Here is an 18,069-nt window from a genome sequence, read left to right as displayed (position 1 = left end):
TCAAACCTTGGTCAGGAAGAGAAGTAGAACCATTACTTTCTAATGTGAAGGTTATCATAAATCATGTATATTTTACAATTTTTCTTTTATTTTCTCTATTAATACCTACTAGTCTTCATCACTGTTTCCTGAGACACCATGAACAAATGTAGACTGAATCAAGTCACACATAAACAAAGATATATTTAAAACACTAAAAAAATCAGCTAATATTGGATTTTTCTCTTAATATACCTCAGTATTGGGCTTTAATAATTGTGTTAAACTTTTTCTAGCGCTATATTGACAAAGGAAATAGGACATATACATGGACTCCTGTCAACGGCACAGATTACAGGTAATTAACTGTTTAAGTTTTATAAAAGGAGATATCTTCAATTATAGAATTTTCAAAATGTATATACAGTACCTATTCTCCAAGATTTTTTAGTTTAAAAAGATCTTTCTCAAATATGCCTTATGCTATCTATATGTCTAAAGAATGTTGTTGTGTGTGGTTTTTTTTTCTCTCAATATAAACTGAATGATGAAAGTAGTACTTTCTAATACCTCTACAGGAACTGGGGATAATAATTGTACCTATCTCATAAGGTTATTGTGAGAATAAAATGAGATGGCATATATATGTATATGTACATATACATACATATATATACATACATTACTTTGCAAACCGATATGAACCTATATAATGCAATATATCAGTTAAGATTAGTAGTAGTAGTAGTAGCATTACTTCTAAATACACATCAACGTATAGACACAAAGAATAATTTTCTAATTTAGAAATAAAACAATATGCTCTTATTACTTTAAGTCTGTATGCTAGCATAAATAAATACAAAGAGTATTAGACTATGTGATTCTCTGATTTTTCTCCACAGAATTTTCTGCTTTTAAATTTTCCCTTGGATTTATTAAATAACAGTTACAAATGAACATTAAAACCAAGCCAGGACAGACTCAAATTATGAAAGACTTAAAAACTGAATCTCATTCCCTCTTTTACTCCTAGTAGTAACACTACTTTTCTTATTCTCTCACTCAAAGGGTAATTGATGCACATGGGCCTTGGAAAATTGTACTAACTTCAACATTTCTAATTCTCCTGCAGCCAAACAGGAGCAGCTCTTATTTCAAAATAAATTCAAAAGCATGTAAATTATATTTCTGTATGAAAATGTAAACTATAATAGAGTCAACCACTACTTTTATTTCAAAAAATAACAACAAACTCTGATGTGAACAAATTATGAGTAACTACGCCCATAAAATTATTTTGTCTTTACAACATTCCTCACACATTATACACCTTTTAAAGTAAATGTCTAAGAAATAATATATCAATGTTTTGACAACACACTGAGCCACAAATCCTGTGGCAAAGTAGGTAAGTCTCAGTTTGACTCTTCCAAGGATAGAATAAAATATGATTGTGGAAAATCAACTAACTATGAAGTTAATACATCATGCCAAATTCTGTCTTTTCCCAAAAGTAGTAAATCTGTGAGAGGAAAAAAAAACAACAGATAGTCAACTCGCTTTTTCCCAAAATACTTACTACCTCACTATATGACGATCTTACCATGTGTCAGGAAGACCTGAGTTCAAATGTGGTCTCAAAAATTTACTGACTCTGTGACCTTGGGCAAGTCAATTAATCTCTATCTACTTCAGTTTACTCGAGTGTAAAATCAGGATAATAGCACCTCCCTCTCAGACTTGTAAAACTCAGATGAAATAATATTTGTAAAACATAGTGCCTAGAACATAGTAGGTATGTAATAAATGCTTATTTCCTTCTTCCCTTCCATGTTTCCCTTTGTAATACTCCCTTCTCTTTCTCTCTTTCTCTCTCTACCTCCCTCCCTTCCTCCCTCCCTCTCCCCCTTATCTTTTTCCCTCTCTCCCTTTCTCCCTCTTTCCATCTCTCCCATGATCATCAGCTATTAATTAATTAATTAATTAATTCTTTCCATCACTAGAGTTCCTCGCTCCTTATACTCATCGCTGCCTTTGCTAATTGGAAAAAAAGAGGTGTTAAAACCTAGGAGGCCACCATATACCAAAGACATTTTTGTGCTAACCTCAGATCCTATGAGACTTTAGGTTTGTGTCCCTTTATAGATTAACAACTTAGAAGTTACTGGCACAGGATTTTCCATACCCGTCAACCCAATTTCAGTATCATTCATTACCAGCACAGTGTTGTCAAACAAATGATTGATTTGGAGCCAAAACCTGGAATCAGTTCATAGATTTACCACTTTCTACCTTATGACTTTGGGTAATTCTATTAACCTCACTGGACTTCAATTTAGATTACTTTAATTTTGCTTGGATTAGATGAGCTCTACCGCTCTTTGCAGCTCTAAATCTGTGATCTTATGATCCTACACACTGTTGCCAGAGTAACTTTTTTAAAGCATAGCTCTGAACATAACACTCCTCTGTTCAAAAACTTTCAGTGATTCCAAAAGCCTTCTGAATCACGTGGAAAGTCACAACATAGTATTCCCGGCCCTGTCCTTTGGCCCAAATCTACCTTTCTAGCCTTAATATCCCACTACTCACCTAATGAGCCAATCAAACTGGAATACTCAGAATTCATCAGTGGAGAGAGTACCAGACCTGGAGTCAAGAAGACTCATCTTCCCGAGTTCAAATCTGGCCTCAGACACTTACTAGCTGGGTGACCCTGAGTAAGTCACTTCACCCTGTTTTCCTCAGTTTCCTCATCCATAAAATGAGTTGGAGAAGGAAGTGGCAAATCACTCCAGTATTTTTGCTAAGAAAACCCCAAAGTAATATCATGAAGAGTCAGACAGAACTGACAAATAACAACATGTTTTCCTAACTCAGCATCTTTATTCATGTCATCCGCTCACTCTGGAATTGCTGCTTCCTTCCCTACTTCCCTCTTCTATTCTTGCCAAGCCCTACCCTTCCTTCAAAGCTTAGTTTATGAACGCCCTCCTCCATGATGTCAGCTCTCATTTCCTCAAACCTCATACTAGATGTGATTTTTCTCCGGACTCTGAATGCCCATGGCACTAACTCTCTCACTTCACTTATCAGTAATAATAATGATAATAATCATGTGCCAGGCGTTATGCTAAGTGCTTTATCATGTTTATCTCATTTGATCCTCATAACAATCCTCCATGAGGTAGGTGCTCCCCATTTTACAGATGAGGAAATTAAGGCAAACAGAGGTGAAGTGACTTATCGAGGGTCACACAGCTAGTAAGTCATCTGAGGCCAAATTTCAACTCAGGTCTTCTTGAATTCAGGCCCAGTACACTAACCCTGTGCTGTTGCCTAAGAACAAAAAACATATAGTTTTTATGCTTCTGTTGTTGGCAGTAGCTAGCACAGTGAGCCACATATAGTGGTTGCTTGATAAATATCTATTGCATGAATAAAAATTAATTCAGGTATAAACTGATTTGCATAACTTCTAATGTCTTGACAAACTGTCAAACTGTGAAAAGTGCAGTGGATCTACCACCATTATTAAGGGGATTAATTATATGCTAATTTCTAGAGAGCTAATGGCATGGGGTTGTCTTCAAGGAACTTAGAAACTAATTACCAGGAAAACAGACCTGGAAATTCTGACTACTGAAATGCAGCTTCTTTTAGTTTTTTCTTCATTGCTTTTCCATGCTCAAGAGCTTTAAACAGGGAACATGAAAAAGCAAATGTGACTTTTCATGAGGGAGGCTGTAACCAAAAAGCTCAAAGTATCACCTAACAAAGACTGTATAGAATGGGAAAAAACAAAACAAAACAAAAAAACAAAAATACCTACAAGAGTTTTTGATGGAAGCTGTGTTCATGGGGTGAATTACTAGAACCATGTCACAGGCTTTAGTGTGAATAACAAAAAGGTGTTCTACTTAAGTACGAAAAAATATTTGCAGATCAGGCAGATTAAACTTATTGGAATGAAGTACTTAGCTGTACCTAGGCTTTTATATTTCTTTATATCTTGCCCTAAAGGTATGCAGCCTTTCTCTTCCATTAAGAAATATTTACTGAGTACTTAAAAACGTTGATGTAGGCACTTAGGAAATACAGTCATAAATAAGAGAGGGCCTTTTTAAAATGTCATAAATAATTCCCAGCTGTTTAAATGATACTCCTATTATGAAGAAAGCATTGTTGAGTGGAAAAGCATCCACTATTCTGTTTGATTTAGTTAAAAATGCCAGTGGGGGGAAAAAAAATCAGACTACAGTATTTAGATCACAAGAATGCAGCCTAAACAAAGTGCTCCCTCTGGTGGCGTCTTATCTAAATTACAGGCATAGTGTCTGTAGGTATAAAGAGCTTTTCTGGACTGAAAGCATGAACCTTTGCAGTGAAGGTGAATGCGAGATAGTAACATCACTGACTATAGGGTTTTTGGCCATTTTGTTTGCTCCCAGAACTACATTTGGACTGAAATGGAAAGGTCTAAATTCTGCAACATTTTTCTAAATGTCGTATTTCAACCAACCAGTGAAGATATAGATCAGGGATTGTAACGTGAGGTCCAGATACCAACAAAGATATATTCTTAGCATGTCTATTTTAAAACTTTAATAACGCTTCTCATGGGCCTTCATACTATTGCCAGCAGTTGATGAAATATAATCTAAATCCACAAGAGTCACATTGTAGCAGCCCTATTAGACAAAAGGTTATAGTTTTAATTAGTAGCTTCTGTAAGCAATATATGCTAATAGGCAAGTCAAATTGTCCTAATTTCCCCAGAGAGGAATTGGTGGGAGATTATCACCAAATATTCAGTAATTCTTTTCTGTACTTTATAAATGGCAAGTGAATCATTAAGGGTCATCCTGCTTCCAGACCAACTGCAATGCTTATTTTCATTTTAATTTTAGCTGCCACATATAGGAGCAACTTACCTATAAAAATGAAGCAGGGGTTGGGGGGTGGGATGAGGAAGGACTTTCATTAATGTTTTATTCCTCTGACCTTTTTCCTTGAGGAAGGTTTATGAAATCATTTAGTGATTAAGAAGGGGTTAGGAATTAGAGTGAGCACATACTCATGATAATATCTTTCCCACCTAATTATACTGTAGCAAGTAAGTGATTGCCAGTACTCCTCTTTGAAGTTTAGAATACAAATGACCTCAATATTTCTAACCTCTATGTTGGCAAACACGAGGTTCTATATATAATACTAGGAATTACCCAAAGAAAGAAGAATTAAATTTTAATTTTAATTGTTTTCCATGTTTATACTAACTACAATATGATTATGCACAGTTAAAATTAGAGATGAGAGATTTGATCAGCATTTGGGGTCTTCTGAAAGAAGTTTTATCTGCGTTTTTCATATAAGTAAGGGCCTTATCCTGAGGTTGGAATGGGCATTGTATGACAGAGAAGCAAAATTCTATTTAACTCACCACCATATAAGTGGGTAAACCAAAAAAAAAAATTCTCCCCAAACAGTTCACTGATTATACAGTGGAAATAACCAAAATAGTCTACTAGTGACTATCACAACTGCGCATTTGAGGCCCAGGCCTGTGCATAACTCCAAATTTTAGAGCCTGAATTCATCTTAGAGGATATTTAGTTGAAGCTCTTTATTTTACGGGTCATGAAACAGACTTAAAAAAATGTAAGTAATTTCTATTCAAGTATCACAACTAGTTGTCGCAGAGACAGATTTAGACCCCAGATTCCCTGTTTGCTACTGCAGCATTCTTTCTGCTATCACGTCTCATTGAGCTGTGTGTTTCTAAATAAAGTTATATCAAGACATTTTATTCATAGGGGAAAAATCAATGAATTTGGAGATTTTAAATAGGAAAATTGCAAAGCTCATGGGAAGAGGTGCACTTGAAAGGGACATAAGTTATTTCTGCTTGAAATTGGTTGTCCAAGGAATTTTGGAGGGACCCACATTTGTTTTCTGACATACAGGTTCTGTATACTTTTCTCAAGAAAATCAAAATTCATATAATACTGCGATTTTTGGTGTTAGAGGTAGTGTTTGGGGGTTTAGGGCAGACATGGTCAATAGAAATTAACCAGTAGAGGCAGTAGAACCAGGAGAATTGCATGTGTAAGTGTGCATTTGATAATCTCTAAGACAACCTTGAGGGAAGTTGTTTCCCTCATGAGAATGTGAGTTCCTTGAGGGAAAAGACTTTCCTTGTCTTTATATACCCACAATTAAGCTTATAATGTCTAGCATACAATAAGCACTTAATAAATGCATATTGATTAATTGGCTGACTTAAGTGAGTGCCTAATCAGTAGTTTTGGTTTTGTTTTTTTTTTAAACCAGTAATAGTGCTTAGGCTTTGGTTTATATGTTAACTACAGCCCATGCTCCTCCAGGGTGCCAAGTAGGGACTGGGGCTCAGCATCCAATATAGAACTAGGTCAACCACAGCTTCTACATGTAGTATAGTAATTGCTTACATTTACATTATGCCTTTTATTTTACAAAGCATTTTGATCACAATAACCCTGTAAGATAGATAATATATTTTTATCCTTACTTTCTGTGAGAAAACTGAAGCTCACCAAAGCTGATGAGCTGTCCAAAGTCACACATATCTTAAAATAGACCAAGTCAAAAATCCTTCTAAAGTCCACTAAGGAAAAGAGTGCAAAATTAATCTGTCACCTCAGCAAATCCTAATGACTAAAGGCCTCAAAGTCACACAGTGTCCCTATGGACTCTCTCTGGTGGAATCTAAACCCATAGTAACAGATGTGTTAGAGCCTTCCTTGGATCAAACTAAACCATTAGTCCAAAGGAGCCCGTTCTAACGGTGGTTTGAAAAATAAAAAGTAGCTCTTTGAAACCTCTAGATAGGTGACATTTTAGTGAGATAGGCTTTTGAGCTATTACTTTATTCTGTTAAACCACCTGTTAATTACACAGCCTGAGAAAATTATGGAAAAAACTTTTTGGTCAAATGGCAAGCTACTTCTACTTTGTATAGGAAAAAAACCCATGAATGTAAATCTTTCTAATTGCAAAAACCAAGACACCTTAAGGCTAAATTCTATAATGTACAATGTAAACCCATCTGAGCCTGACAACTTTTTCTTAATTCAATATTTTAACAGAAATATCAATTAAAATAAGCTATTTTTTTAAAAGGAAAGTTTACTTCAATCCCACTACTGGCCATTCCTCATATTGTTCCATATGGTTCCAAAAGGGAAAAATTAGTTAAATATTATATTTGCTGAATACTTTCTTGTAGTTTTCATTTCCAGTTTCCTTGTCAAAGTGCTTAATGTCTGTAGAATGTAAGCTCCTCGAGGGCAGGAACTGGTTCATTTTTGTCTTTGTATCCCCAGTGCCTATCATAATGCCTGGCACATAATAGGTGTTTAATAAATGCTTGTTGAATGAATGTTTAATCTTTACTCCAACAAGGAAGGAGTGGTAGCAGATCTTTGGATTCTCCACTCAGTCCACAGTGTCTCTTTGTTTTGTTTTTCTTTTGTTTATGCTTCTCTTGTTTCTATTGCAGTTTGGCCTTGGTATTACCAACCTACAGTTTTTACTATATAAAAGCCAAAATAGAAGAGACAATAACTCAGGCCAGATGTAAGTACTGTGAAAGAGACTTCAGGGTCTGATCATTACCTCCTAATATCAGATTTTGGAACACATTTAGCTCATAGAATACATATGGAATACATAAAGCTTATACATTTCAGTAGGTGTTATTACCAAATCTATAGCAATGATTCTAACCCATTCCAAACATGCAAGGAACAAGAAATATTCTACACAGATAGAATATGAGCAGGTACTCCAGTTTCACTGGTAACCCTTATCACCCTTCCCTGCCTTGCTATGTGCTTATAGAATCATTGCCTCGCTGTATCCTCTGTTGCTGTCATTTTAAGGGTCTGCTTATGGCATTAAATGTTTCACATGCGAAATACTAACGTAAACTCTATTCATAGTAATGTAGTAAAGCTTTTTTTTGTTTTGGTTTTGCATTTGGCAATGGTAATATCGTGCTTCAAATTTTATACTTTGCTTGAATAGTTAAAATAGTAATGGCCTTTGGCTTTGGTTTGCAGATAAGCTTTGCTGTCATGTCTTCTAAATTATAATATATATGAATATCTCCAATAATTTGACTGGATGAGATTCTGTTTAAGCAGCTTTCAGAATGTAGTGTTAATTAATGGTACTTATGCCTATGCTATAGTCTTATCCATAGTTGTTTTGAAAATTTTGTTTTGATTGTAACTACATTTAGTTAAGTAAAAATGGCCATCATATCCTCTTCGCCTGTTTCAAGTATCAATATTAACTTGATAGAGAATGTGTTCAGAAAATGCTTTTTTAAACTGCTTATAAATTACTCCTAACAAATAAGCTCCACTTCTCTAGTCAGCATCCCATTCTGTCCTGCCTTTCCCTGCTTTGTGTACTCCATTCTATTACTCGAAAAAACTGCATCTTCTATAGTCACTTGATGGGTACTAGATATGATGGTCTTTTAGCAACCAGCAATTCTGCATGAGTTATTTCTTAACTTACTGAAAGTGGGAGTAATTAGTAGATTTTTAGTAATTAATAAATGCTTCTATTTATAGACCTATATTCCTTAGTGTTGCACTTGCATCTAATAACCTGCAAAAAACAGACCCTTGAAATAGCCACAGTACATAGAGGGTACTTTAGTAATAAGTGACAGTACATACTTTCCAGTCTTCAAAGATGTTTGTCTTTTTTCCAGACTACAGCTGTACATAAATGAACCTTTGATCTATGCACAATATTTTTATTCAAGAAGCTCATTGAATAAAATATTGTTTGTGACCCCCTTTGCTTTACCCTCTTTTTTTTGTTTCCTGGCTTTCTCTTTCTGATGGATTTTCACAGCAAAAAAAGTCAAAGTGAAGGGCAAGTATCTTCTTGTTGCTCATTTCTTTCCGTTTAGTGCAGTTGAAATTTTCCACTATATTTCCATTCCTATTGGATACTTTCCTCTGTGCTCCTCACTTGTTAGATTTTCCCACATGAACATTGCATATTTGATGTAATAAAAGGGGGTGGAAGGGATATGCTTGTGTCTCCCTAAGTGGTGTATTTTACATTCACACTGTCATTAATTTCCAATCTGTGGGGTTTGAGAATTCTCCATGTTCTGGTTCATGTCATTGATAAAAGTATGTTATGTATTCACTGGTAATATTAGTTTATGCATGAAAGCCTTTAAAAAAAACTAAAGTAATGATAAAGTTTTGTGACATCTTAAAAGAAATACAGATCTAGCATTTTTATAAATTTCACTTCTATAAGTTCTTGTCTGTATGATGTTTATTTAATGGCAAAACTTTAAGATTTAGAAGTACACTAAAATATGGATGCTTCCATTATATTATTACTCTATTAAAAATATAAGTACTTTCTTCTTGTATTATAAAACTGACTGATATAATTGCTGAAGTAATTAAAATATAAGAAGGTGAGTAGATTAATCTTTCAATATATTATTTTGCTTACCAGGTAATAATTTTAAAGTGTCATGTTCTCTAGAAATGTACTCTAGCTAAGTTTAGGTTGTTTTTTTTTTCTAACACTGAAACTTCATATCTGCAGATTCAGAAACACTGAAACCTGAACACTTTGAAGAATCTGGATATACTTTTATAGCACCAAGGTGGGGCCATTTCTGAATCATAAACATAGTATAATAATAGTATAATGTAAGAAATTTATATGCATAGCAAACTTTAATATATCATAATATGATTAAATTTGTTATTAAGAATAATACTGGATTTAACTATGCTATAAGGGCAACTAGATTTCAAAGTATCAAAAGAGATGATGCATTTAAGTACTTAGGTAACACAAAACACTACATAAATTAAAGTTAGTAGTGACCATAGGAGTCAGAATCATCTATTTCATTCTGCAATCCATTTCCCTTTGTATAGTTATATAACTTGTATGAAATAGATGTTTCATATATTAATCTTTTTCTGAGTAATGCTCGTTACATTATGTCTTGAAACATCTCCTTCATTTTTTATGCATAAGCTAATAGACACAAACCCAACCACACTTCTTTCCTGTTTTAACACCGCAGCTACTATAACAATAACATACTTGTAGAACCTTAGAATTTTTAAAAAAACCACTTTTATCCCAATGACCCTGTAAAGTAAGCAGCAAAAGTATCATAACCTCAATTGCAAAGAGAAGGAAACTGAAGCTCACATAGCTTGCAGGACTTATGGATAATCACAGAACTTCTAAGTTTCTGAAGCAGAATTCAAACCCAGAACTTCTAGATCTTAATCTAGCACTTTCTGTGAAACTCACTTTTATAGACCATATTCGTGAAGACTGGAAATTTTGCCCCCTTTAAGGTAGAGTTGTATCTCAATAACTCTTTGCACTGAGCATTATTACCCTAGTATTCATTCAACAAAATTCCATTTAATCCACTATTTGCTTACATAATAAAAATGAAAATATTCAAGGAATTAGAATCAGAATTATTCAAATTTCACTTTACACATACCAGATGTACTTTAAAATTTTATTTTCATATGTAAATCTGAATTAAAGTTATTTTAAATGCATCTGAGCTCTCATTTTGATACTACATGAAGTTTGGAAACACTAAAGAATATGCAAACAAAAGCCTTAGCACTAAACAATTATTCTTCACATATATTCCACAGACGGTACCACACAGTTTAAAACTTAAATACAATGCAATACCATTTTGCATTATTCTCCAACTGCTTCATGTAAACTAGCCTTTTTTCCTCAATGAACAAATGAAATTCAGTAAACATTGATTATAGTGCCTTCTACATGTAAACCAATGTGCTAGGCATTATGGATACAATGATGAAATAAGACAGAACTTACTGTCAAAAGCCTAATAATTTAGTAGGGAAGATGAAATATCCACAAATATGATAATGAAAAATAGCATATGATAAGTGGAAAAGAGTTTGGGGAAATTACTGAGAGATTTTAATACAGAATAGTCACTTTCACGTGGGAGGATGAGAGAAAGCTTTGTGGAAAAGTTGGTACCTGAGCTGAATATTTTAAAGAAATAAAGGATTACAACCAGAAGAACAAATGTAGGGAGAAAGTTTTCTAGGTTTGAGGAGAAGAACATGCATAGGCAGGCACAAAGGTGGGAGGGGATAGGCCAAGATCAGAGAAGAGTGTGGCTAGAATATATAAAATGTGAAACAGGATAGGAAACAAAATGAAGTTGCAGTGTGTATTTTTGTTTGTTTTCTATCTTTTGTTATAAAAGATGGATTGGATTGTTGAGGTAAGGAAGTAAACGGATATATGGGAGAAATGAGGGTAACAGAACAATGAAATATTGCAATATTTTTTAAAGAAAAACGAAAGTTATATTGTTGCCAAATTAAAGCGGGCCTCTAATGCCAGACTATGAAATCTCTCCCTTGTTAGACAGTGGAAATTTGCTGAAGGTTCGGGGATAGGAGAGCGAGTGGTATGGTCAGACTTGTTTTGACGAAGATTAATTTGACAGTTATACAAAGGATGAATTGGAGTGTAGAGAGAAACATTGATATTAGTAAAGAAACTTAAAATAGTTCAGATCAGACATGATGAGGGCTTTAAACTAGTGTGGTAGCCTTTGTGTAATACAAGGCAGAGGATGTATTTAAAGACATTTCAGAGACTGTGTATTGGAAAGAATATTAAATTTGCAGTCAGATGACCTAGGTTCAAATTCTGGGTCTCTTAGCCTACTACTTATTAACTTGAGCTACTAATTCTGTTTCTCTTGGCCTCATTTTTCTCATTTGTGGAACGAAGAGGTTGGATTAAATGATTGGTTTCAATAGAGTGGTGTGTATAGAAGCCGGACTACAGGGATAAATAAAGAGAAATACAGTTTTAAGTGTAAAATACTGTAGAAGTTTGTCAGTAAATGGAAAAGGAAAGATAGTGATAGTTTAAAGGAGCAGTAAAGTCAATGAAAGATTCTTTTTTAGATGGAGAGACCTGAACATAATTGTGGTTGGAGAGGAAGAGGCCTAAGCCAGGAGAGAAGGCAAAACTGAAAATAAAAGTTTTCAAAGATATAAGAGGAATTAAGATTAACAAAACAGAAAGAGTGGTTATTATCCTAGGCAAGGGGAAGGACTGTTCTCTAGGATAAAACGGAATGAGAAGAAAATGGGTGAATATATAAAGAGGCTATGGGTATAGAAGAAAAAAATTAAGAAATCATATGTGATAATTTCAATCCTCTCAGTAAAATACAATTCTAGGTCACCTTCTTAACATATATTTGCAGTGGAACACTAAGCATGCCCTCACAACATCCTCAAGTAGGAGTATGCATCTGTACAAATACTGGGAAAGGGGAGCTCTAGATTCGAGTTTAGTGGAACTGACATCATGTAAAGTCAGTGAACTGAGGAATTCCAAGATGGAAGAGAATCCATCATTGAAATGGCTGACCATTAGGTTGAAGCCAAAACAAAGTTGATGGGTTTGAAGGCTAAGGAACTGAAATGACTGTACAACAGATTTTAGAGGAATGAGAGTGAGCTGTAGACAATTGTGATCAGAGGTGCATTTCAGAGTATAAAATGCTTGGATGACCCACTTGGTATCTTATTGTTCTTCACTATTCAAATGTAAAATATTTAAAGGCCGGGAAGGTGTCATATACCTTCTGAATCTTTAGAGTACTTAGTGTAACGCTAAGCATATAGCAAGTTCTCCCAATAAATATCTAACTGAATAACTGTATCTATGTGTTAAAATAAACCTAACCCAAGCGTTTTGTTGGTGTTATTGTTTTTCAGAGAATACTGTAATGACTTAAAACCATCAGAAAACAACACCGAATTTCTCTTAAATTTCAATGAGTTTATTGATCGAAAAACACCAAACAACCCATCATGTAAGTATTTGTGCCTTTTGCAGGAAATGCTTTGGGGAAAAAAAGACATTTTAATTCTTTCATTACCGCATTAAGTGCTGATACTTATCTTCGATTTGTTGATTTCTGAAATGGGCCTATATGAAGAGCAGAGTTTTGTTTACTGCTTAAAGAACTTAATGTGAAATTTAATAAAAGATACGTTTCCAATTGTGGAGTTACAGTATTTTCAGTGATTAAAAAAATCAACTGGATCCAGATTTTTTCAAATCACTAAAAAATACTAAAACCATTTGAATTATTGTCGATTCTGATATAGTATGGTTTAGTCTTCCATTTTCAGTGTATAACTTTTTTGAATCTAGCCAAGTGTTATCCCCATAAGAGAAAAAGAACACTACCCCCCATATGTTAGATTCTAAAATCAGTTTCAAAATCCGTGAAAAAGGGAAAAACAGCACACACAAAAAGATATCTGTAAAGAATCTTCTCTGTTTCTAACTTTATTGAACCCAACTGAACATGTGTCTGAAAGAATAGGCTTTGGTAATTTGAAGAATAATCATTTATCATCAAACATTGAGGTTCAGAGAAATTGGGACTTTAGTTTATATATCTTTTATCAATATATCTTTCCTTCCAGAGAGGATTAACTCTTTGGATCATAGGCTATACGTTATAACTCCTAAGAGAGCTGTACATTTTTATTCCTTAAAAGAAATTTTAAGATCTACCACTCCCTTTAAAGCAGTCTCTTTATTACAAATAAACTCTTAGAGTAAAATACAGTATGAGCTGGAGAGGTATATATAAAAAAGGAAAGGTCAAAAATGCAATAAATCTACATTTATGGATCTGTGATCTCATCATTGTGGGCATTCTGTCCTTTCCAGACAACAATTCACCCACACTTTGTCAATGAATATTAAAAAACCTCAGTCCAAATAAGAATATGCTTTTTAACACTAATCCTAGTCCCTTCTACCCCCATCTTCTAGTATTGAATGTCTGAGTAATACTTTACCCAATTCTTAAACTTGGCTTAAGTATAGATCTAAGAGTACAGAAATATTCCAGGGTCAGCAATACAACAATACAGCATCCTTTTAACATTATAGAGAGTTTCAGTGGGAAAGAAGAGACTTAGCAAAACTAGTACTGTGCTAAGCCCTGATAATACAAACAGAAAAGTAAGACAGGCTCTCAAAGACCTTGCATTTTAACTGGGAAGACAACACAAATAGGAGGTTTCAAATTCAAGTCAGATGAAAGAGTCCAAGGGTCCTTAAAGTATGGCAGCATTGCTCATATACAACCAATATCCTTCCTCTTGAGTTAATCCATATGACTATACCAGTAGCTTTGTTTCTTGGAGAATTATGATCATTTGTTCCACTAATTATTTCCTAGAAATATATACGTAACTGAGAAGCAGCACTGGGTAATACAAGGGACTCTCAAACTATGGCCCAAGCACCATACCTCACCCCAGACACCTGTAATTGATAATCTGTGAGCCAAATAACTTGGGTGCCAAACAAAAGGAGGCAGTGAGCAAGATTTTGTCCTCAGACTGTAATTTGCCAACCCCCGCTAATGCATACAGTACTCTGTTGTTCATCTTTTCAGTCATGCTTAACTCTTCTTGACCGTTTGGGGTTTTCCTGGCAAAGATAGTGGAGTGGCTGCCATTTCCTTCTCTAGCTCATTTTACAGATGAGGAAACTGAGGCAAATGGGGTTAAGTGACTTGCCCAGGGTCACACAGCTAGGAAGTATCTGAGGCCACATTTGAACTCAGAAGAGTTCTGACTCCTGGCTTGGTATCCTATCCACTGTGCCACCTAGGTGCCCTATTAAAGTGCTCTACTTTATTTCAAATTCAGTTTTGAATACGTTCTTTATAGCCATGGGCAAGTCACTTAAGTTTTCTAAGGCTTGGGTGATTCTCTATCACTTATTTATTAAGTGATAGGTTGCAACTTGCATTGGTGGAAAAAATTCCCATAATGATGATAATGACAGTCCTTGAAATGTTGACTTATAGCAGAAAAAAAAAATTAATTGAAATCCCTCCTGATGACCGAGAAGGTTGGTGATATCTGGTTTGGTTGCAATATAAACCTCACATCAAGTATTTATTATTCTCTGTGTGCCAGGCACTGTGTTAGGGGGTTAGTCCTACAAAGGCAAAAGAAGACATTTTACGCCCTCAGGTAACATATATTTTACTGTATATTTATCTTCCTAACCTCAGAGATGTAATCCTAAATATTAGCTTTAAAGAGTAGGCAGTATAATATCTCTTCTGGGGGAAAAAAACCCAAAATATCTATGTAATCAGACATATGCTGCCATGGCTCAGTTTAGAGAAGTGAAGAACTATGCCCCCTTTCACCGCTCATTGTCAATATCTCAATACTTAGAAATTTAATCGTAAACAGGAAGTTATCTATAGAGATTGCTGCTGTCCTCCACTTCTTCTGGGAGCAGAAAGACAAAAAGAATTCAATTTATATAGTGTTTCAAGTTTTACAGTCAGCCAGACACCTACAGAAAATAGCTTCCACTGCAAAAAGGACAGGGATATTTAGGAATCTTGAACCAAAGTTACAATCAAGTAGGTCTGCCATTGTTAATCTGACTTGATAAATTCTTTGGCCAGCACTTTAAAAAAAAATAAACCTAATCCTTATTTTGTTCTGCATATTATGGAACTTATCATAGTTCCTAAAGACATCAAAATCACTCAAAACCAAGGTAAGGAACAGACTCACTATCTCTATTTTTAAAGTGCATCAGTAAATGCAATGAATCATGAAGAAACTTTTGTTACCCAAGGTGATTTATGAATGACAGAAAGAGTAAAAAAAAGATTATATTGAAAATATTGATATTTCAATAAGCATATATACTTTAAAGAAAGCCAATACATAGTTTGTTCATATGAAAGCTAGTTCTCATTCATTTGGCATAAATTATATATAATGGACCCATATCCGTATTTAGATTTTGCATTTTTTAAATTGTGATAAAAGTATTTTTCCTTTTATCACTCAATAGCTTAACTCTGCTTTCTTTAAAGTAAAGGGTAAAAGTAGGCTCATTTCTCATTAGGAATGTCTTAAATCAAGACAAAAAGAATGATCAGGTTAACTCATAACCCAGGACAACTTTTTTCTATACTTTGACAAAAGAGCTTATGTAAAGGCAAGGCTTCTTTTTGTTCCCTAGATGACCTTTAGGTCCTTTCAATATAAGACTATGATTTTTTGTTTTCTTTTCTTTTTTCCATATATACACACACACACACATATATATATGTATGTATGTATGTTTATGTATATATGTATTTGTATATATATATATGTATATATACATGTGTATATGTGTGTGTGTATATGTATATTTGTTTTTTCCATATATATATCAGGGAGCCACAGTCTCTATGGTCTTAGGCATGGAGTTAAGGACCAAAGCTCTTGAGAGAAGAGGCTGCAAGTCCCCATATTACTATTACCTACTCCTGATTGCTTTCACCCCAGCCCCTCTCTCTGGGGCAATGTGCATTCCTGATAATTCAGTAACATAAAATAAAAATCAGCTGTGGCCAGCCAGCCATATGGACAAGTAAAATATTTACATGTAATTGTTTTAAAAAATAAGTTAATAAGTTGAGATTTTTTTAAACAGTTTAGATTTTCATTAGTAATTTTGACAATATTATCAATCTTCTATATTTATTTTCTTATAATTAATGTCTTACCTTATTGATCAACAAACCAAGTATAGCTATGACTTTATAAAAATCATCACTGACAGCAATAATAGTCAATCAAAAGTAAATGAGTAAGACTTTAAAAAAAGAAATGCAGTAAAATTTTATTTTGCTATATTAAATCACTTTACAGGAATAACCTTATCAGTGGGTGTAGAATTCTCACACTACTTATTTATTATTAAAGTTAATTTATTGACCTATGAAAATGTCTCTATAATTGCCATATCAGATATTTATGGTTTAGAATGAATGACTTAAAGAATGCCTCAATTCCCAGAACCAGTGTAAAAATTATATTATTTATGTGAAATGAGCTGGACAAGAAAAGTTCCAATAAATAACACTTAATGCTAACAGTCTCTGTGTGCGTGGGCGTGAGTTAGCAACTGCAGTGGTCACATTTAGTATTATAATGAATGGACAACTCTAGGCCTGGAGAATAATTAAAACAAAAGACAAACTGTTAAATTACTGATAATTTTATTTGCATTATAAATTATCAATGATTTTCCAAATAGAGTCTTTCCTAAAGTGAAAAGGCTTTCTTGAGTAGCAGGAACATTGGCTAACATAAGGTTACATTTAATCCTCTGGAGAAAACACTATGCCAAAGATACCTATATGAAAATCAACAAAAATTACTGCTTTAAAGTTTGACTTTCAGTAGTCAGATTGAGATTATTTGTCCACTGAAGAGAATAGATAATGAAAAACTTCCAGGTCTTTCCCTGCAATTAGAGCCCCAGCTCTTTGTCTATGAATGAATATTCAACCTGTGAGTTGAATGAAACCTCAATTAGGTCATGCACAACATATTGGAGATTTGACCAAATAATTTAGTCAGTGGCTATGCACTTGCTACACCCTAATAGAAGTTTTATAGTTCTGGACTTATAGTAAGGAAGTCCTAAATTCCAATCCTGCCTCAGAAAGTTACTAACTTTGTGGCCCAAGGCAAATTACTTAATCTCTCTAGGATAATTCTTCATCCATAATAGACTCAATGTCTTCTAAAGTCCATACTAACTCGAAATCTATTTATCAGTTGACAATTTCACAAGTAATATCATTTAATCTCTGTAGTATAAATCATTTAACCCTGGGAGAATAACTGCTTCTTATAGCTCACTTATAACTGAATAAAAAGGATAAGAAAGGATACACAGCCAATCACTTTTCCTCTTTTCTTCCTCAACATGGCATTCTGAGTTTGTTTGTTCGTTTTTTTGTTGTGACCCTGGGCAAGTCACATAACCCTGTTTGCCTCCGTTCCTCATCTGTAAAATGAGCTGAAGAATAAAATTGCAAACCTCTCCAGTATCTTTGCTAACAAAACCCTAAATGGGATCCCAAAGATTCAGACACAATTG

General features: G+C 34.2%; 1 protein-coding gene across 2 annotated transcripts in view; it reads left to right on the top strand.

Annotated features, from left to right (window-relative positions):
• The window catches only part of CACNA2D1 (calcium voltage-gated channel auxiliary subunit alpha2delta 1), a 676,615-nt gene that overhangs the window by 626,457 nt on the left and 32,089 nt on the right, over window positions 1–18,069 (top strand). For both annotated transcript variants that reach the window (XM_036759223.1, XM_036759222.1), the window contains exons 21-24: window positions 276–337; window positions 7,523–7,599; window positions 9,616–9,676; window positions 12,843–12,940. In XM_036759223.1, coding sequence (XP_036615118.1) covers window positions 276–337; window positions 7,523–7,599; window positions 9,616–9,676; window positions 12,843–12,940 — 298 coding nt within the window. The remainder of the gene's footprint in view (window positions 1–275; window positions 338–7,522; window positions 7,600–9,615; window positions 9,677–12,842; window positions 12,941–18,069) is intronic.

This window comes from Trichosurus vulpecula, chromosome 5, assembly GCF_011100635.1.
Source record: "Trichosurus vulpecula isolate mTriVul1 chromosome 5, mTriVul1.pri, whole genome shotgun sequence".
In the NCBI taxonomy this organism is placed as follows: domain Eukaryota; kingdom Metazoa; phylum Chordata; class Mammalia; order Diprotodontia; family Phalangeridae; genus Trichosurus; species Trichosurus vulpecula.
The sequence above is the reverse complement of the archived record's forward strand: the minus strand, read 5'-3'. Positions and strand labels throughout refer to the sequence as shown.